At 39.9% G+C, this 26045-nt stretch overlaps 1 protein-coding gene across 6 annotated transcripts in view; it reads left to right on the top strand.

Annotated features, from left to right (window-relative positions):
- LOC137321847 (nuclear receptor coactivator 7-like) overlaps window positions 1–26045 on the top strand; it is a 116730-nt gene that overhangs the window by 78152 nt on the left and 12533 nt on the right. For 2 of the 6 annotated variants that reach the window (XM_067984583.1, XM_067984582.1), the window contains 8 exons: window positions 1600–1673; window positions 3970–4077; window positions 4177–4284; window positions 4504–4659; window positions 6191–6375; window positions 6979–7769; window positions 9664–9832; window positions 22765–22912. In XM_067984583.1, coding sequence (XP_067840684.1) covers window positions 1600–1673; window positions 3970–4077; window positions 4177–4284; window positions 4504–4659; window positions 6191–6375; window positions 6979–7769; window positions 9664–9832; window positions 22765–22912 — 1739 coding nt within the window. Of the gene's footprint in view, window positions 1–1599; window positions 1674–3969; window positions 4078–4176; window positions 4285–4503; window positions 4660–6190; window positions 6376–6978; window positions 7770–9663; window positions 9833–17831; window positions 17936–22764; window positions 22913–26045 lie in introns of those variants that run through there. The other 4 variants (XM_067984586.1, XM_067984584.1, XM_067984587.1 and 1 more) reach the window with 4 other exon arrangements.

The following is a 26045-nucleotide window of genomic DNA, read 5'->3' as shown; positions in this document are numbered from 1 at the left end:
GAAGATTGGAGGGTAGCAAATGTTGTGCCTTTGTTTAAGAAGGGCGGCAGGGAAAAGCCTGGGAACTACAGACCGGTGAGCCTGACATCTGTAGTGGGTAAGTTGTTAGAGGGTATTCTGAGAGACAGGATCTACAGGCATTTGGAGAGGCAGGGACTGATTAGGAACAGTCAGCATGGTTTTGTGAGAGGAAAATCATGTCTCTCGAATTTGATTGAGTTTTTTGAAGGGGTAACCAAGAAGATAGATGAGGGCTGTGCAGTAGACGTGGACTACATGGACTTCAGCAAAGCATTTGACAAGGTACCGCATGGTAGGTTGTTACATAAGGTTAAATCTCACGGGATCCAAGGTGAGGTAGCCAATTGGATACAAAATTGGCTTGACGACAGAAGACAGAGGGTGGTTGTAGAGGGTTGTTTTTCAAACTGGAGGCCTGTGACCAGCGGTGTGCCTCAGGGATCGGTGCTGGGTCCGCTGTTATTTGTTATTTATATTAATGATTTGGATGAGAATTTAGGAGGCATGGTTAGTAAGTTTGCAGATGACACCAAGATTGGTGGCATTGTGGACAGTGAAGAAGGTTATCTAGGATTACAACGGGATCTTGATAAATTGGGCCAGTGGGCCGATGAATGGCAGATGGAGTTTAATTTAGATAAATATGAGGTGATGCATTTTGGTAGATCGAATCGGGCCAGGACCTACTCCGTTAATGGTAGGGCGTTGGGGAGAGTTATAGAACAAAGAGATCTAGGAGTACAGGTTCATAGCTGCTTGAAAGTGGAATCACAGGTGGATAGGGTGGTGAAGAAGGCATTCAGCATGCTTGGTTTCATTGGTCAGAACATTGAATACAGGAGTTGGGATGTCTTGTTGAAGTTGTACAAGACATTAGTAAGGCCACACTTGGAATACTGTGTACAGTTCTGGTCACCCTATTATAGAAAGGATATTATTAAACTAGAAAGAGTGCAGAAAAGATTTACTAGGATGCTACCGGGACTTGATGGTTTGACTTATAGGGAGAGGTTGGATAGACTGAGACTTTTTTCCCTGGAGAGTAGGAGGTTAAGGGGTGATCTTATAGAAGTCTATAAAATTATGAGGGGCATAGATAAGGTAGATAGTCAAAATCTTTCCCCAAAGGTAGGGGAGTCTATAACGAGGGGGCATAGATTTAAGGTGAGAGGGGAGAGATACAAAAGGGTCCAGAGGGGCAATTTTTTCACTCAAAGGGTGGTGAGTGTCTGGAACGAGCTGCCAGAGGCAGTAGTAGAGGCGGGTACAATTTTGTCTTTTAAAAAGCATTTGGACAGTTACATGGGTAAGATGGGTATAGAGGGATATGGGCCAAGTGCAGGCAATTGGGACTAACTTAGTGGTATAAACTGGGCGACATGGACATGTTGGGCCGAAGGGCCTGTTTCCATGTTGTAAAATTCTATGATTCTATAAAAAAAACTGTGATTTGTAAGCAGCTCAGGATTGTTTCTAAACGTTTTTGAACAATTGACTGGTGTCGATGGAAAATTAGTAATCACCTTTAACTGATGTTTACATATCGAGATTTGTTTGATATTTTCATTACTTTTAAAGGTGATAGTCAGATTAACAATGAGAAGGAAAAGAAAATGGTTGGTCAGAAGCCACTGGGAACCACTGAATACATGGTAAGAATTCAATTACTGATTTGTAAGATGTATAATATCCTTTCCCAGTAATTGTTTTAATGGATATCTATATAAATATAGCTGAGAAGTTGGGTATATTGGGAAAAGTTATATTTATATAAGAGGCAATGGGAAAGAAATATCTGGGGCTAAATTGAGATGCGTAGCACCGATTGTGTAGGCGCTATGTGGACCCCTAAGCACCGAAAATAGTGTCTGAGATGCGCAGGACGCCATATTTGGGTACATTCACTTAACGAGCGGGGCAGCATGTAAAGTAGGTAGATTATGCGGTAGATCAGTGTGCAAGGCTGATTTAAAGGGACAGATGCGGTTTTGGAACTCCACGCTCCAGCCAATGCACTGTCTTTAACCTCGCACAGCTGAACAGGTCTTAATTGGCATGAAGGACCCCCCACCCCCACACCAGTGCTATTTAAAGTGATCATGCAAGAGTTACAGGTTCGTTGCTGGATTATTGCTTCTGGCTGCTGATGCATTTGTATCTGTTTTTGGAGGTCTCCTATACTTGAATGCTGGGACGAGGGGACATAGCCGAAGAATTAGAGCCGGACTTTAAGGAGTGAAGTTAGGAAACTCTTCTGCAGGCAAAGGGTGGTAGATGTTTGGAATGCTCTTCTGTAAATGGCAGTTGATGCTAGTTAAAATTGTTAATTTTAAATCTGAGATTGATCGAATTTTGTTAACCAAAGCATTAAGGGATATGGGGCTACGGCGGTTATATAGAGTTAGGTCACAGGTCATCCATGATCTCATTGAATGGCAGAACAGGCTGAAGGGGCAAAATTGCCTACTCCTGTTCCTATGTTCCTAAATTAAAGTTTAAATACTCTATGGAGAGTGGGCTGACTAGTTGACAGGCAACAGCAAGGGCACTGGCAAAATAGTAGGGATGGGACAGGAATGCTGTCATCCTGAGAGAGGATAGCACGTTCATGTTCCATGGAGCCGCTGCTTCCTGTTATGCACCACCTTCTCCTGCAAGAAAGTGGGAAGTGTGTCGGTGAGTGTCCTGCAAGATGATTGGGTGATGTGGCTGTCATGGTGAATAGCTGCCAGTGTGTGTGACCTGTGAGTTGTGGGTGTGCGGCTTGCAACAGCGGTAATGTGTGAGGGTGAGATGAAGCATCTGATTGGAAGAGTTTGTTGGTAGATGGGTGATGGGGGTTGTAATGCGTGGTGCAGTTGGTAGGATATGCCACTTGGCAGTTGAACTCATGCACCTTGCCACTTGTGTCAAATCATTGCACTTCTTTCTGTACTGCATCCATGTTCGTGGTGCTATGCTCCTGGCATTGACCTCATCCCCTACTGCCTCCCACTGCCTCGGGGAGGATATGTCTGAAGGGCCTCTTGCCCCCCTCCCCCGTGGATATAGCATGCTCCTCCGTCTGTCCACCTCTTGCACTAAGGCCTCTAGTGCATCATCAGAGAACCTTGGTGTATGCACTCTCACAGGCCCGGTACAAACTCAGAATGGCAGATTGGCAGGATCTGGCGTGCAGATTGGAGAATGTGGGATGTAGTTGTGAGCAACCTTCAATGTTTTGAAAGAACTCAACAGTTCGTAAACATAAGGACGGGACCTGCGTCTGTGTTTTACGTGAGCGATTTCTGATCTCCGTTCAGACCTGTATCTTATATTTTCAAAATATAAGAGTCCCACAAACTTTGAGCTGCCAAGTTATTGCTTATTAAAAATTCCAGCATTCCCATCACCATGCTTCACTATATTGTAGCACAAATTCACTTCACCATTGACATCCACCACTTCCTGCAGCCACAGTGCACCTTCCCTGTAAGAGATGCATGATGTGGAGATGCCGGTGATGGACTGGGGTTGACAATTGTAAACAATTTTACAACACCAAGTTATAGTCCAACAATTTTATTTTTAATCCCACAAGCTTTCGGAGGCTTCCCCCTTCCTCAGGTGGTGTGGAAAATGTGGTTTTCCACACCACCTGAGGAAGGGGGAAGCCTCCGAAAGCTTGTAAGAGATGCAGGCTGCCTTTAAGTGGTGCTAGCCACTTGCAATATCTGGGCCCCCTGCTGGTGAGCAGCTCTCAACAGCGCAGGTAGTGCTGGCTGCACGCAGCAATCATGTAAAACAGCAGGCTGCCCAAATGTTATGTGCTGCCTGCATCTCAACGACCGGGCTCGGGTTAATCCCAGCGCCCGTATTCAGGGGTTAACCAATTTAACCCCCATTTTTGTATAAGAAAGGTGACTGTAGTATGAGAGATACAATTCAATTTTTTTTAATATATTGTAGGCTGAGTCTCGAGATACAATTAATACCATAGCTTTGAAATTCGATGTTACTCCAAATGAACTTGTGCAGATTAACAGGCTTTTCAGTCGTGTTGTTGTTCCTGGTCAGGTATGACTTTAGTAACTTTGTAAAATTTCTCAAACTAATTTAATATTTGACAAATTTTTGGAGGTTGCTTAAATTCAAAGTGTCTTCTGCACCTTTCAGATTTTATACGTACCAGATATACATTCTTCATCTGGTGCAGCAAATTCCCCAGACTCTGGTAGCCCTCTTACTCCACCGTCATCTGATGCTGAGTATGATAAACTTCCAGTAAGTATTCAAGTTGTTATCCAGTATTTTGTTCTAAAAATAATAAGTTACTTGTAGATCCTCTTGTTAGACCAGAAGATTTTTTAACGTAAATACCTATTGAAAAGCATCAGCAGAAAAGTACAGTTATTAATTCTTGAACTACTTTAATTGAGATATTCATGGTAACAGTTCCTTGATTTTACTTGTAAACTTAATTGACTCATCTAACCTTTACAGGATGCTGATCTTGCAAGAGAAGTAACTGCAAAGAATTTCCTCTCACCAGTGCATTCACAACCTATTGTGAGAGTAACATCATCAGGTTCAGAAGATGATGAACCACTTACTGAAAAGTTTTTGAAAATGAACTGCAGATACATAACAGATGGCGAGGTAACCACAGTGATTATCTTGATTAAATTTGAACCTTTACAATTTTTAATCTTCGCCTCTTCCACACACTGCAGGAGTAAGCCTGTGTTGTTGCGGAGAACTGAGAATCTAGAACCTGTAAACTGTATCTGTCTGAAATCATGATGTCTCCTCCAGGTTTGCTAATTGTCCTATTGTTGACAGTTGATTTGATTTACTGTTTCCACCAAGAAAGCTCCATACCGTTCTAAATTCATTTCAACTTTCTTGTTGCCCTTCCTGAAAATTTTTTGCATGTTCTGCACTTGTGCAGATTTGGTGCAGAAAAGTATAAAAAGATTAGCAAAGCCATCAGCTGAATTTAAGCAAGGTATAAAATCCTTCACAATAATACTCCAAAGTTAAATGTACAAAAATGAGAAAACAGCAGTTGAAATGCCCAAGAATCCTTTTTTTTCAAGGTATAGGTTGGAATAAAGGATGCCTAGTCTCTTGGGAGGGTGAGAGGTGGTGGAGGAGGAGGAGGAGGAAAGAGGCATTCCTAGTTCTGTTGGTTCTTTAGTTAATGTTTTACAGAGAAGATCAATTGACCTGGATAGTTTGTATAATCAAAGTACTGACCTGCACTCTTCGTTCAAAGTATCAGCTCAAGACAGTGTCATGCATCACTCTTGTATGCACATATGCTAGTGTGAGCATGGAAGTTTTTTTTTAAAAAGGAAGACATTTTGGTGGTAAAAAGAACGTAGACTACTGTACAGAGATACCCATTATCCTGTCATCGCCTAGCTTCATTGTCTCCCTGTGCCCCAGAACCGCCCGCAGCCTTGTTCCACCTTATCTGAGCCATTTTCTCCAGCCATGTGCCTTTACCTGTATCCTCCCCTCCTCTCTCTCAATTATCCCTTGTTTCCCCGTACTACCATAGGAGACTAACTGTTCAGATACTACGCCTAGAATTCTCTCCCCGAACACTGTCAGTTTGGCTCACTTGGTAGCTTCCTTCAGGTTTAAGTACATAATTTATGAAGACCTTTCAGCACTGTACTGTGGGAGTGCTATGCTGTTGTGGGAGGTACCATGTTTTGGATGAAGTGGGCCTTTACTGCCTGTTCCAGTGGTTCAGGTGGATGTTAAATCATCCCATGGTACTATTTGAAGAAGAACAGAATTTTCTTGATGTCTTGGCCAACATTCCTTTCTCTGCCACTACCACCAAAAAATGATTAACTGGTTATTCATGTCATTGCTGCTTGGGGGAAGTTGCTTTGCTTACATAACAGTCCTTGCACTTCAAAGTAATTTATTTTATCTGAAGTACTTTGAAATACTCAGAGATGATGAGGTGCTATACAGATGCAAGTTTTTCATTTTCCTTAACTTTGGAAGCTAGAGACAAAGAAATTGTGATACCTTCAAATCGCTATAGTATGTGCTGAGTTGTAGTAGAGAGCGTATCATCTTGTTTTTAATCAAACTGTAACTGAATTATTACAATTTGCTGTTGTATTGTGTACATAGTACAATTACATGTATTTTTTTTCATCATCAGGGTGTAGTGGGAGGAGTTATGATTGTCACTCCAAACAACATAATGTTTGACCCTCATAAGTCCGATTCCCTTGTCATAGAGAATGGCTGTGAGGAGTACGGGCTCATATGTCCCATGGAAGAAGTCATCTCCATTGCCTTATACCCTGATATCTCACACATGAAGATTAAAGATGCACTTCCGTCGTAAGTAATTTCCTTTTAAAACAAATTTATGTTTAAAAATTATTTGTGCTTTGGAAAATCACTTTACCTTTTACTTGTGAAATTTTACAGGCCTTTAATAGTAAAACTTGCAGTATAATATAAAGTATTCTTTGGTTAAACAGCCTAAAATTTAGTAAAAGTAGCACATCGAACACTTTAAATGACATAGCAAAAAGGACACTACCACAGAAACTAGGTGTACTGGATCTATTAAAGGGTAATTACATTGTTCATTAGAAGTTAATAAACTTTAGAAAACCATCTATTCATTACATCTGCAGTATTTACTTTGCCTATAGTCTTTAAAGTATAATATAAACAATTCTGAATTTGCTTTGCTATGTTGCTACAGTTTCAAAAGTTTGAATCATACCAAGAGTTTTGAGATTCATAGATAACAGTTGATATAATTCACCTTGTAATCTCTTGTATGCATTTTACTTGTACAATTTTAAGTTATTTTCCTCATTACTTTTGTTGTTTTCATTTCAAGATTTTAGATTTGTTTGACTTTTTTGTGTTCATTTATTTTTATTTTTGGTTTAATCATATCCCATATGCATACATCATTTCTCCTGACAGTGATGTACCAAAGGATCTCTCTCCTCTGTATAGGCCTGGGGATTGGGATGATCTGTCTGCTGAGAAGGACCTAAATCCATTTAATCGCTTCAAGGGCATGAGTAAAAATCGCCAGTTGAAGGCACGTGATTCTTTGGAAAACTGCTGCCCTGTCCAAAAAAGCATGGACGATGCATCTGATGAAGTTTTTACTCACCTTACACCATCCCCAGTTAAAGAGGAAAGTGCTGCAGCTTCTGCTAATGGTACTTCTAGAGGTGTTGCTGAAGGTACACTGTCAGAAGCCAGTACAGCCGAGTCTGTTCTGCAAAGCCATGAATATTACAAAAGTGATTTAACTACAACTGCATCTACTGAAGAGAAACCTACAGATATGTCTGATCCAGTGGAGTGTAAGAAACATGACTTACTTGTGAAAATTACTGATTTCAATGACCAACAAACCATGCTTGAAAAAACTTTAACTGGACAATTGTTGAAAATGTGCATTCATTCTTCTGACAGCCCATCTATAGTGGTAGGTGTTCCTTTTGATAAGGGCAATTCTGTGGACAATGAAGTTACCTATAACAGTGATGACATTTCAACTACTAAAAGCAGAGGGACCTACCTAGAAAGTGATTTGAGTAAAGGGAGCAAAACTCCCTCAGTGCAGGTTTTTTCATCTGGTGTTGATCCAAACAATGAGACTACAAAATCCTCTTTGAAGGAAGTAGTTGAAGATAATTTGGAAGTTGGCTGTCAATCAGAAATACAAGCTTTCTTTAACAAACTTAAAGGACCAATCGAAGGTAAATAGAAAATATTTCACTTTTGTTGGAATCATAGAATCACAGAATTTTACAACTCAGAAGCAGGTTATCTGGCTCATCATGCTTGTGCCGGCTCTCTAAAATACCTCTACATTTAGTCCCATTTCTTTTCCCTTTCCTTATACCCTTTTAAAGTTTTCCTCTTTAAATATTTGTTCATTTCCCTTTTAAAAGCTATTTGTGGATTCCACTCCTGCCACTGTTTCTGGTGGGGCAACCATCGAGGAGGACTGTAAAATATTTCAGAAGGACATAGACAGATTAGTGCAATGGACAAGTAGGTAACGGATACAACGTAATATTGGGCAAGTTTGAGGTGCATTTTGGGAGGACAAACAAGGAATGAGAGTATACATACAATGGGACAATGCTGAAGGATATGAAGGATCGGCAACACTTGGGGGTGCAAATGCATAATTCCTTGAAAGTGAGAGTGCAGGTATATAAAGGTTAAGAAGAGATTTAATATAGATGCTCAAAATTTCTGAAGGGTTTTGATCAAGTAAAATGGGAAGACTATTTCCACTGGTCGGTGAGTCGGTAACTAGAGGGTATAAATTTAATATCATCACCAAAGGGAGGTTAGGAGAAATTTTTGCACAGAAGGTTGATGGAATGTGTAATGCCCTACCAGAAATGATGATGTAAGCAGAATCCATAATTATCTTTTAAAAGGGAAGTGGATAAATTTTAAAAAGAAACAGAACTAAAAGGGTGTGGGCAGGGGCATGATGGACTGAAATGATGCCCTTCTTTGCTGTAAAATTCTATAATAAAGCCATAAAAAAGTCAATAATATTTTGGGTTTTATAGTAGGGGCATAGAGTATAAGAACAAAGAGGTCGTGATAAATTTGTATACAGCAGTGGTTGGGGCACAGTTAGAGTACTGTGCACAGTTTTGGGTGCCCCCTTATAGAAAGGACATTAAAGCCATAGAGGGGATACAGCATAGATTTATCAGGGATAAGAAATTATAGTTATGAGGATAGACTTGAGATACTGGATCTATATCTATTGTAGTTGAGAAGGCTAAGAGCATATTCAAGTCATTTTTTAAATTATGAGGGGTTTTAATGGGGTGAATATGGAACGATTATTTCTCTGGTTGGGAAGTCCGTGATGAGGGGTCATCAAATTAAAATTATCAGTAAGAGAATGAGATGAGAGATTAGGAGAAATTTATTTAGAGATTTGTTGGAGCATGGAATGCTTTGCAGCATAGAGAAGATGAGGCGGTGACCACTATATATTTTAAAGGAAAAGTAGATTAAAAATTTGAAGCAGAGAAAGATAGAGAGCTATGAGAAGAGAGTGGGGCAAAGAGCTGACATAGATAGGATGGTCTCAATGGTCTCCTTCTATGTTGTCACGGTTTTATGTCCTAACAATGCTCTGCATAAAATAGATAAATAATTCCCCTAAACACTCTCTTTATTCTTGGGTGATGATCTTAGATTTATGCCTTCCAGATACAGACTCACTGACCAGAGGAAATAGTTTTTGCTATTTGCCTGATCAAAATCTCTCATAATTTGATCACCTTTATCAGATCTTCTCACAACACCAACGCACAATTATATGATGCCTTTAATGTAGAAAAGAACTCCCAAAGGCGCTTCAGAGGCATAAGAAAAAATTAAGACCAAGCCCAAGAAGATGATATTAGGAGGGGTGACCAAAAACTTGGTCGAAGAGGTGGGTTTTAGGGGGAGTCTAGTGAAAAGAGGGTAAACTATGATTAGAAGCCAAAGTTACCTGATTCATTGTTAATTATCTCATTATAATAGTCCATTCCAATTACAACAGTCTATTTATATCAATAGGAACAAGACCTTCCTTTGCACTATCTTATTTTCATATATTATTTTCAGATATGCTTCCATCAAAGGAGGAGAAGAGTAAGAAACCGCCCATGTTTCTCTGTATTAAAGTTGGGAAACCTATGCGAAAGTCATTTATATCATATAGCATGGCTACTATGCATCAATATGTGAAGAGAGGAAAGCAGCCAGAGTATTGGTTTGCAGTTCCAAAAGAAAGGTGAGTTCTTGAATTTTAAAGGGTAACCCTGCAGTGACTGACTGACTGTTTTTCTAACAAATAATTACTTTGCCTTATTTTAATCAGAAACTTATGCAACATTTTGAAATCATGTTTCAGCATATTTTCAAAATTTTGTATAGGAGCTAAAGACAACAACAACGATTTTTGCAATTATTCAGCACCTTTTAATGTATGGAAAAGTCCCAAAGTGCTTCACAAAGTGTAAGCAACAAAATGGATGCTGGGCCAAAGAGGAAATTAGGAGGAGTGACCAAACCTTGGTCAAAGAATTGGGTTTTGGGAGGGTCTTAAAGGAGGCAAGGCAGAGGGAATTCCAGGCTGAAGGTCATCTTGTTATTAAGACATTAGAGTCACCAGGACAAGATGATTTATGGATGAGGGCGGGCATTGGTTCTTGATTCATCCATCCAGAAGCACCCTATAGTCCCCGCCATTACAGGTTCCAATTGCCTCTTAAATGATCCCAGGTTTTTATCTTTACAACTCTATCTGGGAGTCACTTCCATGTATTGATCACACTCGGGTGTGAAGAATTATTTCCTGATATCCTAAATTTCCTTTTTACTACTTTGAGCCTGTATCCCTTTGTCCTGCTCTTGCAACGTAAAGTAGAATCATAGAAAATTTACGGCACAGAAGGTGGCAATTCGGCCCATCATGTCTGCGCCGGCTGAGAAACGAGCCACCTAGCCTAATACCACTTTCCCACATTTGGTCCGTAGCCCTGCAGGTCATGGGTCTTCAGGTGCACATCCAGGTATTTTTTAAATGAGTTGAGGGTTTCTGCCTCCACCACCCTCTGAGGCAGTGATTTCCAGACCCCCACCACCCTCTGGGTGAAACATTTTTTCCTCATTTCCTCTCTAATCCTTCTATCAATCACTTTAAATCTATGTCCCCTGGTTATTGACCACTCCGCTAAGGGAATTAGGTCCTTCCTATCCACTCTATCTAGGCCCCTCATAATTTTGTACAGCTAAATCAAATCACCCCTCAGTCTCCTCTGTTCCAAGGAAAACGACCCCAGCCTATCCAATCTGTCATCACAGCTAAAATTCTCCAGTCCTGGCAACATCCTCGTAAATCTCCTCTGCACCCTCTCTAGTGCAATTGCATCCTTCCTGTAATGGGACCAGAACTGTGCACAGTACTCAAGCTGTGGCCTAATTAGTGTTTTATACAGCTCCAGCATAACATCCCTGCTTTTATATTCTATGCCTCGGCTAATAGAGGAAAGCATTCCATATGCCTTCTTAACCACCTTATCTACCCGTCCTGCTTCCTTCAGGGATCTGTGGACATGCACTCCAAGGTCCCTCACTTCCACCACACCTCTCAGTATCCTCCCATTTATTGTGTATTCCCTTGCCTTGTAATGCATTTGGGGAGAGAAAACCTCACACTTCTCCGGATTGAGCTCCATTTGCCACTTTTCTGCCCATCTGACCAGTCCATTGATATATTCCTGCAGTCTACAGCTTTCCTCCTCACTATCAACCACTATCAATCTTTGTGTCATCTGCAAATTTCATGCTCCCTACGTTCAAGTCCAAATTGTTAATCTGGTAATATTTCAGATACCTTTCCCACACCTTTAATTATCTCTATAAGGTCACCTCAAGCATCTCCTTTCCAGGCTGAAAAGCCTAAGTTTCTCCAGTCTTTCCTTTATAATTCAGACCTTTGATATTAGATATCAGCCTCGTGGCTCGTCTCTGCAGTGCTTCCAGCACTTGAATTTCTACTTTGTATCTTGACAATAAAAACTGTACAGAGCACTGTACAGTTTAAGGCACAACTTTCTCTAGCTTATATTCTATTGTTTTGGGTATGTAGTTCAACATTCTATTGGCTTTGTTGATTGCTGCTCTGCATTGGTTGGACGTGTTTAGTGTCAAGTCTGCTAAGGCTTGTAGGTCTCTTTCAGCTTCATCCGTTGCTACTTCAACACCATTCTGAGGATGTTCACATTTTCTAGTGCAATTCAGTGTGTGCAGTCTGTTCCTGCACCTGACCTCTACTTTTATCCTTGGTTTTTCTGACAGTCAGAGCTGGACCTTTGAACAAAGAGTATAGAAGATTGGTCTAAGTACATAAATCATCTGGCATGTGATTGATTTTTTGTGTAAAACATTGACTAAAGAATTAATAGTATTAGGGATTTTTTCCACAGTGAATAGGCATTTTGAAGAAAAGAATTGTTAGGTGTTCTTTTACTGGCATTTTTTTTATACGCTTAAAATTATGAAACAGACTAGAGTTAGTTCTATCCAATTATCTGCATTCTTTCTCAACACGTAACTGGGTTTGATTAACAACAGTTTTCATTCTCACATGCACTGCATGCATATGTAGGTGCAAGAATGGTGCAAACACTGTCTTGAGCACTCTTGCTCTCACCATTTTTCATAGTAGCCCAATTCATACTTGGTATATTCTGCATATTGTTATTTGAGTTTAGCATATCACTTAATTACCATTTTGAACTAAAAACACCAATTAAGCCACAATTGGGGTTGGATCCACCAATTAACTTAAATATGCATGTTCTGATACTTCAAACTCCCAGTGTTTTGTTACCATCACCAGGTTCAAGCAGGAGGATTCCTGGTTTCAGATCAGTACAATGAACAAATAGAGTTAGCCTGCTGTGCCGACTACATCCAGTTAAATCACATACTGTAATGCAGTGGAGACCCTGTTTAATGAAACACAATTCATCTGAACAGTTCATCAATTAGCTGGACATCTCAGCTTGTGTTTTGTATGTAATTATTTTATACTGTATCCAAGTTTACATGCTGAATTAATATTGCAGCATGACATGGAATTAATATGCTAAACGGTTCACGTACCGAGAAGAGGTACCTCAGTATTCCACTATATTATCATATCACTGCACATCTGTGTAAAACTATGGATGTTCTGAATTCCCTGTTGTCTGGCAAGTATTTCCCTCCCAACATGTTCTGGAGCTGTGGATGGGTGATGGATGGAGGGTGGGGGCGGTCATATCTTTTGGGCTGATGTTCTGGCTTGTGTAAGGCTAACCAGAGATGACCCGTGGAACATCTACCACAGATGTGAAGTGTTTTGTCTTTCACTTTCTATCTCCTGCTCCTCCTCTCAACCCGCCAATCCCGCAATTCAGCAGCACATATAAAATTTTAACATGTGGTACCTTTTCTTTGTGGCTTCCCCATACCAAATGTTTTGTCTTCATTTCCAAGATGCTGATGGAGTTCAGGGTGAAACTGAAGAGGGAGGCATGAAAATATTTTTGCTAATTGACTTTGGCCTATGTATGACCGCTCCAGATAACAGAAAACCTGTAATGTATTTATTTCAAGCGCAATAAGCCATTACCGACACAGAACTTGAGATTCAAATGTTTCCCTAAATATTATTGGTAAATCTATTATAGAAATTTTGTGAACATTTGCTAAGATCATCATTTGTTGGTAACTTCGAAAAAGTAGTGTGCAACATAAGAATCAAAAGAAATTAGGTGTGTGCTGGCTCTTTTGCTGAGAATTTATCAATTTCTTTTCTGGGCAAGTGTAAATCATTTTGGTGGACGGGTTAGCTGAGCTGGACACTGCAGAACTTAGTTTTTATTTATTGAGTGCTTGTTCAAATTTAGTCACATATTGTAAACCAGCAAAGTCTCTCCAGCCTTATACATCTCTTTAAAAGCAGAGATAAGAATTGACCAGGCTTTTCACTGGACTTCTCTGGTAGACAGTGCAGTTCTTCTGCCAAAAAAATTGCTTCACTAAACCAACCCAGTTCTGCTGACAAACTATTATAAATTTTCTGACTGATTACAAGCCTGACTGGAAGTGGGGTATTACACAAGTCAAACTTGCCTGATCTGTAGTGCACTGACCCTGTGTAAATACCCAGACTCAGTCTAATTTTAATAGAGTAGATAGAGACAGACAGTTTACAGTGGTTGAACGGTCTAGAATGAGGGAACATAGATATGAAATTAAATGCAAGACATTTAGGACAGAGAACAGGAGATTTTTTTATACAGAGGGTTGCGAGAGTGTGGAATACACTACCAGAGTTAATGACTGAAACATGACCATGTCAACATTTAAGAATAGTTTAGATAGGCGGTTTGAAGGAAAAGGGGATAAAAGGATATGGGAGTAGGGTGGGCACAGGGGATTAGGACTGCTGCACATGTGGAGAATTGTTGGGCCCAACAGCCTGTTTCCATTCTATGTAAAAGTGACGTAATGAGAGGCTTATTTTCCATCACCAAGTGCCTCTGGCCCCCAAGAAGACATGGGGAATTGGGGGGAGGTGACCAACAGTGTGAATGCCACTTCCACAACATTTCACATCTGGAAGCAGCACGGAGAAAAATCCAGTGACCTTACCAGGTCAGCCAATGTAAGAGAACCCACAATTACTTTTTACTGTAATGCAGTGTACTAAGCTTACAATTGCCTTCCTTTCACACTGTGCTGAAATACGTTCCAACCTTGCCATGAATGCCTGTAACGCTGTGAAGTGTCCTTTACACCCACAGCCTTCACCTGCAAATTTTCTTTCACTCACATCCTTGCATGCATTCAGCCTAAAAAAAAACTTTTCATGTAATGTACCTGACTGTTGCACGTACATTTCATCACATTCACTATAGACTGCATGCTGACACTTGGGGTAGTGTTACATATCATAACAATTGGAACTTCTCACTTTTACAGTTCTTACAGAAGAAAACAGGCCATTAACAATTGTGAGAATGCTTAACAGGAGGAGGCCCCCCCTAACTTTAGACCTGTAACCCCATATGAGGAAGAAGTCCTCAATCCTGGAAAGGGAGTCTATAAGAGGGTGCCTTCAAAGGAAGTTTACTGCTAACTCAATGTTCCTTAAGAGTTACTGGTGCTCTTCCTGGTGTTAGTGGCCTTGGCGAGAGGTGAGCTGGTGATAGGTAGTAGGAGAGGAGGGGGAACCTGCTTACATCATACCGGAACTGCTGAACTTGGGGTTCTGGACCTTGGTGTTGGTCATAGCTCAGTGGTAACACTCTCGCCTCTGAGTCGGAAGGTTATGGGGTCAAGTCCCACTCCAGAGATTTGAACACAAAATCTAGGCTGACACTCCACTGCAGTACTGAGAGAGTACTGTACTGTTGGAGGTACAGTCTTTCAGATGAGTCATTAAACCGAGGCTCCGTCTGTCCCCTCAGGTGGAGGTAAAAGATCCCATGGCATTATTTTGAAGAAGAACAAGGGAGCTCTCCCTGTGGTCAATATTTATCCCTCAACCAATATCACTAAAACAGATTAACATGTTATCATCACACTGCTGTTTGTGGGACTTTATTGTGCCCAAAATTGGCTGCTGCATTTCCTACATTACAACACTGTATCTCTTTTTGAAAGAAGGATGCTTTCCATATGTTATTGCCTGCACCAAAACTTGAGGATCGTGCAAAGCAGCATGATGCATCTGGTGGCTCTGGTAGAAGAGTACACTCGCTGATTATGCACAGCCTTGCATGACAGTTTTTCAACACTGCAGTCCACCAGAGCATTTGGCAACGCGAGGGATATCTGCAGCAGAATCATTTCCCCGCCCCCCCACCCCATGCCAAAGGTCTGAAGAGCAGTTACACAGTGTGCTCATTGAGAACACCCAGTCACATCTATAAAGAAAGTTGTCCATACCCCTGATTATAGAATCCCTCACTATTCACTCTCCTATTGTAGTCTATCACTCCCTTTGTGGTTTCTTGCTGCCTTGTACCCACAGTGTTGCTCTGAATCACTGTCCATCTCATACTCGACTGACACTAGTTTTTGCTGTGCTTTAATAGAAAAGGTGGAGAAATTACTTGCTTGAGTAAACTTACTTAACACATCTATGGACAGCTTATGTTGCTGATGTCCCTACTGGAAGCCTGAAATGATCGAAAAGTGTAAAAGTTAAGGGCAGTTGCAACTTTGACAGCCACTGGTAGAGCTTGGCTGCAGGTCTGATTGGAGCATGCAACATAACTCTCATAGCATTCCTTAAATCCCAGCCCTGGTCTTCTGACTAATAAGGGTGTGTGCATATCTGTGGGGTCTGGTGTGGAGATTCTGGCCTGTTGGTGCTGAGCACTTCTGGAGTAGCCTGATTGACTGGCATCCCTTTGTTGGTCATCTTTTTAAAAAGCACAGATATAGTGGGAATTCCTTTAGGAAACCCCATTGTGGCACTGTTGGAGCTGTTGAGATGGGGAATGGGGTGGAGGGGAAGCAGCAGCACAACAATTGGCTTTTTAAACGTCCATGTACAGCTCTGCACCTAACAATCCTGGATACAAGATAATGGAAACGGCGCTAATATTGCAGAAAAGAGTGTACAATGTCATTTTGTGTCATTCTCTTTAGAACAGAGAAAGTTAAGGGGTGATTCGATAGCGATGTTAAAAATCATGAATGGTTTTGATAGAGTAAATAAGGAGAAACTGTTTCTAGTGGCAGAAGGGTCGGTAACCAGAGGACACAGATTTAAGGTGATTGGCAAAAGAACCAGAGGCGACATGAGGAAACATTTTTTTAAGCAGAGAGTTGTTATGATCTGGAATGCACTGTCTGAAAGGGTGGTAGAAGCAGATTCAATAGCATCTTTCAAAGGGAATTGGTTAAATACTTGAAGGGAAAATATTTACAGGGCTATGGGGAAAGAGGGGAGTGGGACTAATTGGGATAGCTCTTTCAAGAGCCGGCAATGGGCTGAATGGCCTCCTCTTGTACTGTACCTATTATGATACTATTTTGGCCTCATTTACCCGTAGCCACCCTCAAATTGTCAGTTGCTTCCTTGATCCATTACCATTTCCATAGAAAATCAGACGGGATGAAAAATGGGTAGCGATTCAGTAGATCTAATCTCTGTCCAATTTTTCTAATTGGTAATGCCCAATTTTCACACATTAACCAATGTCTCAGTTCGACATTGGATTGGGATATTCAAATGACAGTTCAGTGGTAAATGTATGTGGTTAATGCTGCAAAACTACCTAAAGTTCCTGCACAATGAACACTGTGAATTCTCATCGAAGGAGCAGTATCCCCTTGCAGTAAGGAATCAGTGGCGGGGTGGGGTTGGAAGAAGAGTCCATGATAGAATGATCATGCATGGACTCTGGATGGAGCAGGCTAGATGGGCAAATAGTCTTCTCTCCTCCAAGACTTAGTTGTATATGAATTTTTTTTAAAGAAGAAAACTTTATCCTTACCCCACCTGATCTAGCCCTATTTTCTGCTAGGAAAATGATGACTGGCTGCAGGTGGGTGGTAACATTCATTCTCTGTGTACGCCTCCCTTCCCTTTCCTCATCTTTGAGGAAACAATAATAATTAATGTGCATGGGCAGTTGGGACACCCAAAGCATATCTGACAGCAATGTGGAGTAGGAGGACAGACCACAACTCCAGATTTAAACTACAACTTTAATGCTGGTGCGACACTAAGCTAGTAGTGTAAATGCACCTATATTCTTTCCAAAGTGCTTATTGATGAATTGCATTGTGAAATTAAATTGTTAGATTGTATATTTCTAACTGACCCTTAGACAATAGAATTCTCCTATAACCTGCTTTCTCTACTAACCAGAAAAAAAGTGTTTCTTTGCAAAAAGTGTAATTTTCCATTGAGTTGAAAAAAAACTTTGAAATGGTTGGCCTTTCATGACATTTTGAGCAGTCCACATGTGAAACAGATGTACAAGCATGTACTTTGCCAAATACATGCTTGAAATCAGACCAGTTATGAAGTTTTGTCAAGGTTACATGAGGTTCTGAACATTGGCAGACCACTTGGATTAATAAGCAACTTTTAAGAGGCCGCATACTTCCCTTATGAAATACCATTGTACGGGCAATGATTCAAGTGTTAGCTAAATGGTTTAACTTTGATTAAATTAAGCTGTGCACATAGCTGTAGCTCAGTGTAGAACGTGAACACAACGTGGCTGCACCAAAACGGCAGTAGCTTTCCAGTGTTCTACATATTTAACTGCCAACTTCCCCGCAACTTTAAAATGGGCCTTGGTTACAGTGTTAGAGAGTAAGTACAAGTTTTGATTTTTTTTTTCCCTTCCAAAATTACATGTATAAATTGGGAGTTTAAACAAGTGAATTTTTAAGCACTCAATTCTATATTTTGAATGTTCGTATAATTGTTCCATTTTCTCCTCTGTTGAAAGAATTTGCTATGAAGTTGAATCCTTTTGTGTGAATAAGACTAATTATACCACATTGCTGGTCACAGAAGAGTAGCTGTGAAGTGCAGCTGCCAAAATCAGGTTTTTACTGCACCCGACTGTGACTCACATTGCATCTATCACCTGCATGCACAGAACTCCACTCACCTGGTGTTTTTTTAATGTTGGGAGAGATTGAATGGGAGTGCCTCCTTTTTCATAATATTAAAGTGACTTAGTGGTAAGTTTATAGAGTGTCCAACACTTCCAGCAAACTGGCAGAATTCATTTTAATTCCAGCTTTACACCGAACTGGAATTATATTCCACCTAGTGAGAAGCCCAAGCAATGTATTACTCAGCTTTAATGCATTTGTGAGTTGGAGTGAGATCTGATTCCTTTTGCATTGGTATGTACCAAAATTCCTTTGCATAGATGTAAAATTGGCAATATACTGCAGTTTAGCTAAAAGAGGCAATATGCCTTACCGAAAAGCTAGAAACTACTACATCTGAATTATTAGCAACTGTAACCCACATAGTGTATTTCTGTCACTGCTGTATGCTACCTGGGAAATAGTATTTGAGCGAGATGGATGGAGGCTGGGTCTGATTTCTCTTCTTTGTTCTCACTGTCATCTGTAACTTATCACTTGCATGTGCTCCTCTTCTCTTTCTCCTGCTATCAGAATGTTAACCTGTCCTTTTTTTAAATAAAGCAGAATTATATTGGATGCATATGAATAGAATGGGGATGACACATATTGTGGAAAAGTGGAATCTTGAGTTAGATGCATCAAGCAACAAAGAAGATATTAGAGAAATAAAGAGGCATGTAAGGCATGGAAAGACAGGAAAATTTAATGAAATAGAAGCTTAGGCTAGAGGGGAAATTAACAATGTTAATATCCTTCTCCATGAATGAAATCCCAGGGTTGAAATTCTACCTCTTCAGATGTTCTGAAACAAGAGGCCACACTGTACCCTGGCTTTAATTTACCGAAAAGTGAATGAAAGTCTACAAGAACTGCTTTTTGATCGGAGTATTTCCTTTGTTCATAGAAGAAAATAAATAACTTACCATAAAATTTATTTGGCGATTTACTAAAAGCATCAGTTTTATCGCTGGCTTTGAGACTTTTAGGTGGGGTCTTCCTTTCTGGTAAGTCACTGCAGTGATGTAATTGCTGGGGTGCTTCCACATTCAACGGTATTACCATTGCAGAATCCCCCACGATCAACATCCTGGGGGTCACCATTGACCAGAAACTTAACTGGACCAGCCATACAAATACTAGAGCAGGTCAGAGGCTGGGTATCCTGCGGCGAGTGATTCACCACCTACATTGCGCAAGTCAGGAGTGTGATGGAATACTCTCCACTTGCCTGGATGAGTGCAGCTCCAGTAACACTCAAGAAGCTCGACACCATCCAGGACAAAGCAGCCCGCTTGATTGGCACCCCATCCACCACCCTAAACATTCACTCCCTTCACCACCGGCACACCGTGGCTGCAGTGTGTACCATCCACAGGATGCACTGCAGCAACTCGCCAAGGCTTCTTCAACAGCGCCTCCCAAACCCGTGACCTCTACCACCTAGAACAGCAGGCACATGGGAGCCGCACCACCTGCACATTCCCCTCCAAGTCACACACTATCCCGACCTGGAAACACATTGCCGTTCCTTCGTCGTCTCTGGGTCAAAATCCTGGAACTCCCTACCTAACAGCACTGTGGGAGAACCTTCACCACATGGACTGCAGCAGTTCAAGAAGGCGGTTCATCACCACCTTCTTAAGGGCAATTAGGGATGGGCAATAAATGCCCACATCCCATGAATAAATTTTAAAAAAACTTCTGTCCCAAAATGGCTCCAAGCAAGCAGGGGAAATGACTTCAAATTGGCCTTAGAGCCAATTCGGAGTTGCCTGACTCCAGGGCCACATTCCATGGACTGTAAAATCTACATCGGCGATGTCACTTGAGCAGCTTATCCTTCTGACATGCACTATTAATTAGTTACCAGAATTGGGTCTATTGTAATAACCAGCACAGCAATACTGTGACTACTAATGCGTTAATGAAATTGAACTGTGAGCTAGACCTGGAGCACTGACTTGCAAAATGCTCACTCAGAATCTGGCCGGGACATTGGCTGGCTGTGGGTTTTGGCATCACATCAAGTATGCAGTAACAGTGTCCTTTATGAAGACTTGTAGCCAAAAGGACTGGGAACATAGGCAGAATGTATTTCAGTGTAGAAAACCATCTGTATGTAAAATGCATTGTATAATGGTTAAGATTCTCAAGGCGAATAGAGTACGTGAGTTGGACAATAGGTGACTAGTTTCTGCCTTTTGTGACTTATAGTACAACATTTTAAAACAAATTCCAAAAGTTTACCTGTGGATTGTGCTTTTTGATAAAAGTATTTTGTGAAATTTACCAGACTGATAGACTGCATGTTTCTGGATGCTTGCCTAAGGTAGAATTATCCCTCACCTGCATTTTCTAGTAACCAGTAACAAAAAGCAAAATTACCAAAAATATTTTCCTAGTAAATAGAATAAGCTTTCAAAAATGTTGTGTTTAAGGTTTAAAAATAATAATTCTATCCATGATATTCAAGCAGCAGATATGTGGAACAAAAGTATACAGGTCAACTGCACAGAACCCACCTCCTGGTTGGCCACAAATCTGTCCAGTGGAAACGAAACAAAGTCTTGCATGGTCTGCAAGCAAACCCCTATAAACACCCAAGCTGGTTGCAATTAGAATTTATCCAGATTGGCTGAACACATGATTTTCCAGAAAAGACTAGATCTGCTGGACTACCACCTTGGCTTAGTCTATGAGGATGCTGCTGTAACTTGCCAGTGCCTGGGTAGACATAAACATGCAGTTTCTGCTTCCACAAAAATGTTGGTAACACTGAGAGGCATTCTGAATATTACAAGACCTGGCGATGGAGGAGTGCTACTGACAACCAGAATAAAACTGAGTGCAGTTTATATGTGGCAGAGCAGGGGAAGGTCACCTGATTAGAATGCACATGGCACAAAGCTGTTAAAAGCAATGTATCTAAGTGACTTTGCCCTGGACCCCTATCCTTGTACGATGAAGGATAATCATATTTGTATATGAAGACAGAGCAAAAAAGAATCCAGCTTAATTTAGAACTTGCTGCAGAATGTGAATTCAGTATCTCAACTGTAGTGGCATGTTCCCAGTGCTGTGCATGTTCTATTGTTCCATGCATGCTGCATGCTTTAAAATGGATATTGGTTGCATTCTAAGTTCAGTACATTGCATGGATAAAGTGAATTTAAATACATTTCTAAACCTTTTTGTTTATACTTGCATAAGTATCCCTTTGCAAAGCAGTTGAATCTTGCTTTATGAATAAAAATCAGTGTACCTTTTTAAATGTAAAGAATCTTACAACACCAGGTTATAGTCCAACAAATTTATTTGAAAATCACAAGCTTTCGGAGGCTTTCTCCTTCGTCAGGTGAATGTGGAAATGAAATCCTTGAACATTTCGCATTTATAAATGCGAAACGTTCAAGGATTTCATTTCCACATTCACCTGACGAAGGAGAAAGCCTCCGAAAGCTTGTGATTTTCAAATAAATTTGTTGGACTATAACCTGGTGTTGTAAGATTCTTTACATTTGCCAACCCCAGTCCATCACCAGCATCTCCACATCATGGCTACCTTTTTAAAAGCATGCAGGGGATTTCTTCGAACTGGTACACTCTTGACGCAGTTCGTCTTTTGTTTCTCTCCCTGTGCTACGTAATGTCTCGGAAATGAGATCTGACTGCAGGTGGGCTGGAACATGCAGTTTAGTTATTTGGCCCACTCACACTGAAAATAGAGGCACCATCAAAGGTAGTAAGAGCAGTACTTAACATTTTAGAACAAGCTATATTTTGTCACAATTCTGTTTGCAGCACCATGAAATTAAAACATACTGCTACTTTATGTTAACTTCTATCTTTTTATTCACAACTGTTTGTACATGATAGTTACCTATTCATGTTGAAATCATACAATAGGTCTGTCTGGAAAAGAAGAAAAATCTGGGTCAAATCTGTTGTACCTTTTACTTGCATTGCATTAAAGGATGTGGGCAGTAATTTTCCAGTGTGGCTAATGGTATATTAAGGTCAGAATTTTAATTAGGTTTTAAAAGCTCACTTTTTTTCCAAATTGCGGTTTTCTCTCTTTTTCCAAAATGTGGTTTTTTCACTTTTTGTTTTGCCAAATGTTATTTGTAAGTTCTAAAATGAAATGTTCATTAAGTGTATTTTATCTATGTAAGACAGTGCCTCATCTTGCATGTTCTTGGGAGTCCTTGCTCAAAATGAGCCTCGTTTGTTTCACAGTATAAAACTAAACTTGCCTGTGAGTGTAGCCAAAGTTGCAGTTCCCGCTGTGCGAACAGTTACTGTAGTTCTATTGTGCTCTGTCCAAAGTATTGACAACTTTATGCAAATGTTCAGTTTCTTGGATATTATATTGCATCATAGGGATGACTTCACTGAAATAAATAATTAAATGGCATGTAAAAGTCATAAACAACTTATGTATTTTTATGCAATTAGTATGTTTTTAAAAAAAAAATTCTGGATCTTTACTATGACCTATAATTAACAGCTTTATTCCCCCTTCCCTCTACTATCCAGGGTAGATCACTTGTATGCATTCTTTGTTCAATGGTCACCAGAAGTATATGGGAAAGATGCCAAAGACCAGGGTTTTGTGGTGGTGGAAAAGGATGAGCTGGAAGTGATTGACAATTTCTTCAGTGACCCAATTCCTAAAAGTTGGGAGGTAGGTTATGTTAGTTAATTTTAACACTTGTAATTCAAATTTCCATATCTTAATTCTTGAATGTTTTTCTTTTTAGTTTATAATCTTAAACAAAATCCTTGTCACTGGAAATTTGAGCTAATGCTGTGCACTTGTAATTATACCCAGGATGTGCATTGAAATAGTATTTGTCCTCTCCATAGGATTCTAAAGTTTTGTACATATAAAGTTTTTATGGTAGCTCTCCCCAAACAACCTTTCATTTGCTTATCATTGTGGTTAAGATAATGTCAAGAACGGAAAGCAGAGAACGAATGGAATTTTCTTTGAGCGCTTTAAGTGTAGGCTGCTGAAACTGATTTTTGGTAAACAGTCAGAATATGACCAGAATAGAATTTCCGTAACTGAAGAAATGTTACAATTATGAACAATAAAATAAACCCCTAAAGAGGTGCACTTTTATTTACCTAGTTGGGCAAGTCACAGATAATGAATAAGTACAGTTTTCCATTTTCTGTAGATTGTAGGAGCAACTGTTTTACTGTGTTGGGTCCATTTTAGGCATCCAAGGTTGAGAGATGATGCACATGTTAAATAGCAGTATCCCCCTTTTCCTAGACTTTTAATAGGTTTATATGAAAATCTTTTTTTGGTTTTAAATCCTCTACTTTAACTTTTGTTTTAAATGTTTATATTGCTGTAATATAACAGAGCTATTTCTAACTGTAGGTACTTGCTTAATTTCATAGAAGTGATATAATTCAAATCAAGTACCTAGTAGAAAATTGAGCAAATCTAGGTATCTAAAAGTGAGAAAGGTATAAAGGACAAGTTGCCTGTGCATATGTAGGCCTTCAGGTTTTAATTGTCCTAGCCCATGCTGTATTCAAGATGTAGAATACTCTGATCAAATGATCATTCACATCTACCTGCCATGATGAATGTAACCTGCAACCTGTTAGGTTGTGTATTTTTTTAAGTAGCACTACAGCCACACTAATTATACTAAAAAAAAACAAGTGCCTTGATGCTCTACTTCTAGAACGCAAAGGGAATATTTTTTTAAAAATTCTTTCTACATTAGTTATTATTTTAGCTGAAAATCTCACATATACAGTAACATCAAAAATTCCATAGCAGGTATAATACTCGAAATCGCTTCACTATTAATGTTTGTTTTACAGTATTATTTCTAAGTATTATGTGAATGAATGAACTGGTAGAGCAATAGATTTGGAAGCAGCAGTGGTTTAGGCGGAAGTGAGGGTTCAGTTTTGGACAGAAACCAGTTAGTGGTTTGGGTAGCAGAAAATTTGATGGAAATGGTATACAGTTTTTAAGGTAAATCGGGTTATCACATGAGAGATGGATGAAGCAGGGCAGAATCAAAAGACTAGCAATTAATACAGAGGAAGTAATTAAAGTTGATTTTAAATTAGATGGAGAGGGAATAACAGTTTGGCTGTAGGTAAGCAGAGCTTGGAGGGTGGTCACGAGAAGGGACAGAATGTCAAAAAAGTAAATTCAAGCCAAGGCTATCATCACAAATTTTGGTCACACTTCTGTATTGGCCATTACTGTTGTAAATTGTTACGTTAATATCGCCCACTCTTATTTTGCTATGTCAGCTGTCCATGTAGTTGCAGTTTGTGGCACTGGGTGACTTTGTGGAGCAAATTGCTGAAGTTTTTCTCCCACCTCTATTGCTATGTTTTTAATTTTAAAAAAACACTTCTATTCATCAACAGAACATGGGCAGTGCCCAGGAAATTTCCTGGTGCATTAAATGCCTATATCTGAATTATAGAAGCTTGAGTTAGAGGCAAATGTAACAAGAAATTGTTAGAAGGATTATAGAAAGCCCAGAAGATGGGATGAATTCAATATGCAGGGGTATAAGGAGTACAGGAAAAATAGAAAGGATGGAAGAAGAGGAAGAGTAACTTTATGTAACAATATCATTTGGAATCTAAGGAAGTTGATTTGATAGTCCGGGGAAAGACACAATGGGATAATCTGTCTTGAATTAACAAACAAGTGGAGGGATCTGCAGCAGGCCCTTAGAGTAGGGCAAAAATAATCACCCATTTATATATAGTGTGTTTGATCTATACTTCCTTCCTGTCATACGGTCCAAAGTAAATTTCTGTGTTGCAATGGGAAAAGGACAGTCTACTCTTAATTCAAAGTCATTTTTTGGGTTAAATAATTTGAATTATGCTATTCGAGTAAAACAGTACATTTTTAGTTCAATTCAAATTAAGCAGCTTCATATTAACAGGACTAGACTGTATAAAGAAGCGAAGGCAGCCATTTGTAATGTACAGAAAATACCAGTCACAATATCTGCAAGCTCTTAATTGAGCTAACAAAGCCAGAGTTCTGATCTGTCTGAGCAGCAATTAATCTTTTGAATGAACTTACTATGTTGACTTAACATCAGTTACATTTGGTAACCTTAAAGGGATACACACCATACTTTGCTAGCAGAATAATACATTGTGTTTTATATAGTATAATTTTCCTGTCTTTATTAAGCAGAGCATCCTCGGAATTTCCATGAACAATTCTATGAGGGTTTGCACATAAGCTTCAACATGCATTTATATAGCACCTTTCACAACCTCAGGATGTCCCATAGCACTTCATAGCCATTGAACTTTTGAAGTGTGGTCACTGTTGTTACATAGGTAAACATGGCAGCCAATTTGTACACAGCAAGGTCCCACAAACAGCACTGAAATAAATGGCCAGTTAATTGTTTTGGTGGTTGATGGATAAATGTTAGCCAGGACACGGGAGAACCCCCTGCTCCTCTTCAAGAAGTGCCATGGGATATTTTACATCCAGCTGAACAGGCCAGGTTTAATGACTTGTCTGAAAGATGGCACCTTTTGACAATGCAGAACTCCCTTAATTAGCCTAGATTATGTGGTCATGTCTCACAGTGGAGCTTGAACCCATGACCACCTGCCTCCAAGATGAGAGTGCTACCACTGAACCTAGCTGACGCATTTTTTTGTTCTTATAGCATGTGTTGCACTTAAATGTGCCTGTAGTACAAAAAAAGTCTGATTAACTCAAATTTCGCAGAAAACAGATTAAAAACATTAATCGTCAATGCAATTGGATGCTATAATAGAAGTGCCAGGGA

The sequence above is a fragment of the Heptranchias perlo genome, chromosome 5 (assembly GCF_035084215.1).
Source record: "Heptranchias perlo isolate sHepPer1 chromosome 5, sHepPer1.hap1, whole genome shotgun sequence".
Classification (NCBI taxonomy): Eukaryota; Metazoa; Chordata; class Chondrichthyes; order Hexanchiformes; family Hexanchidae; genus Heptranchias; species Heptranchias perlo.
This window is presented reverse-complemented; position numbering and strand designations above follow the sequence as displayed.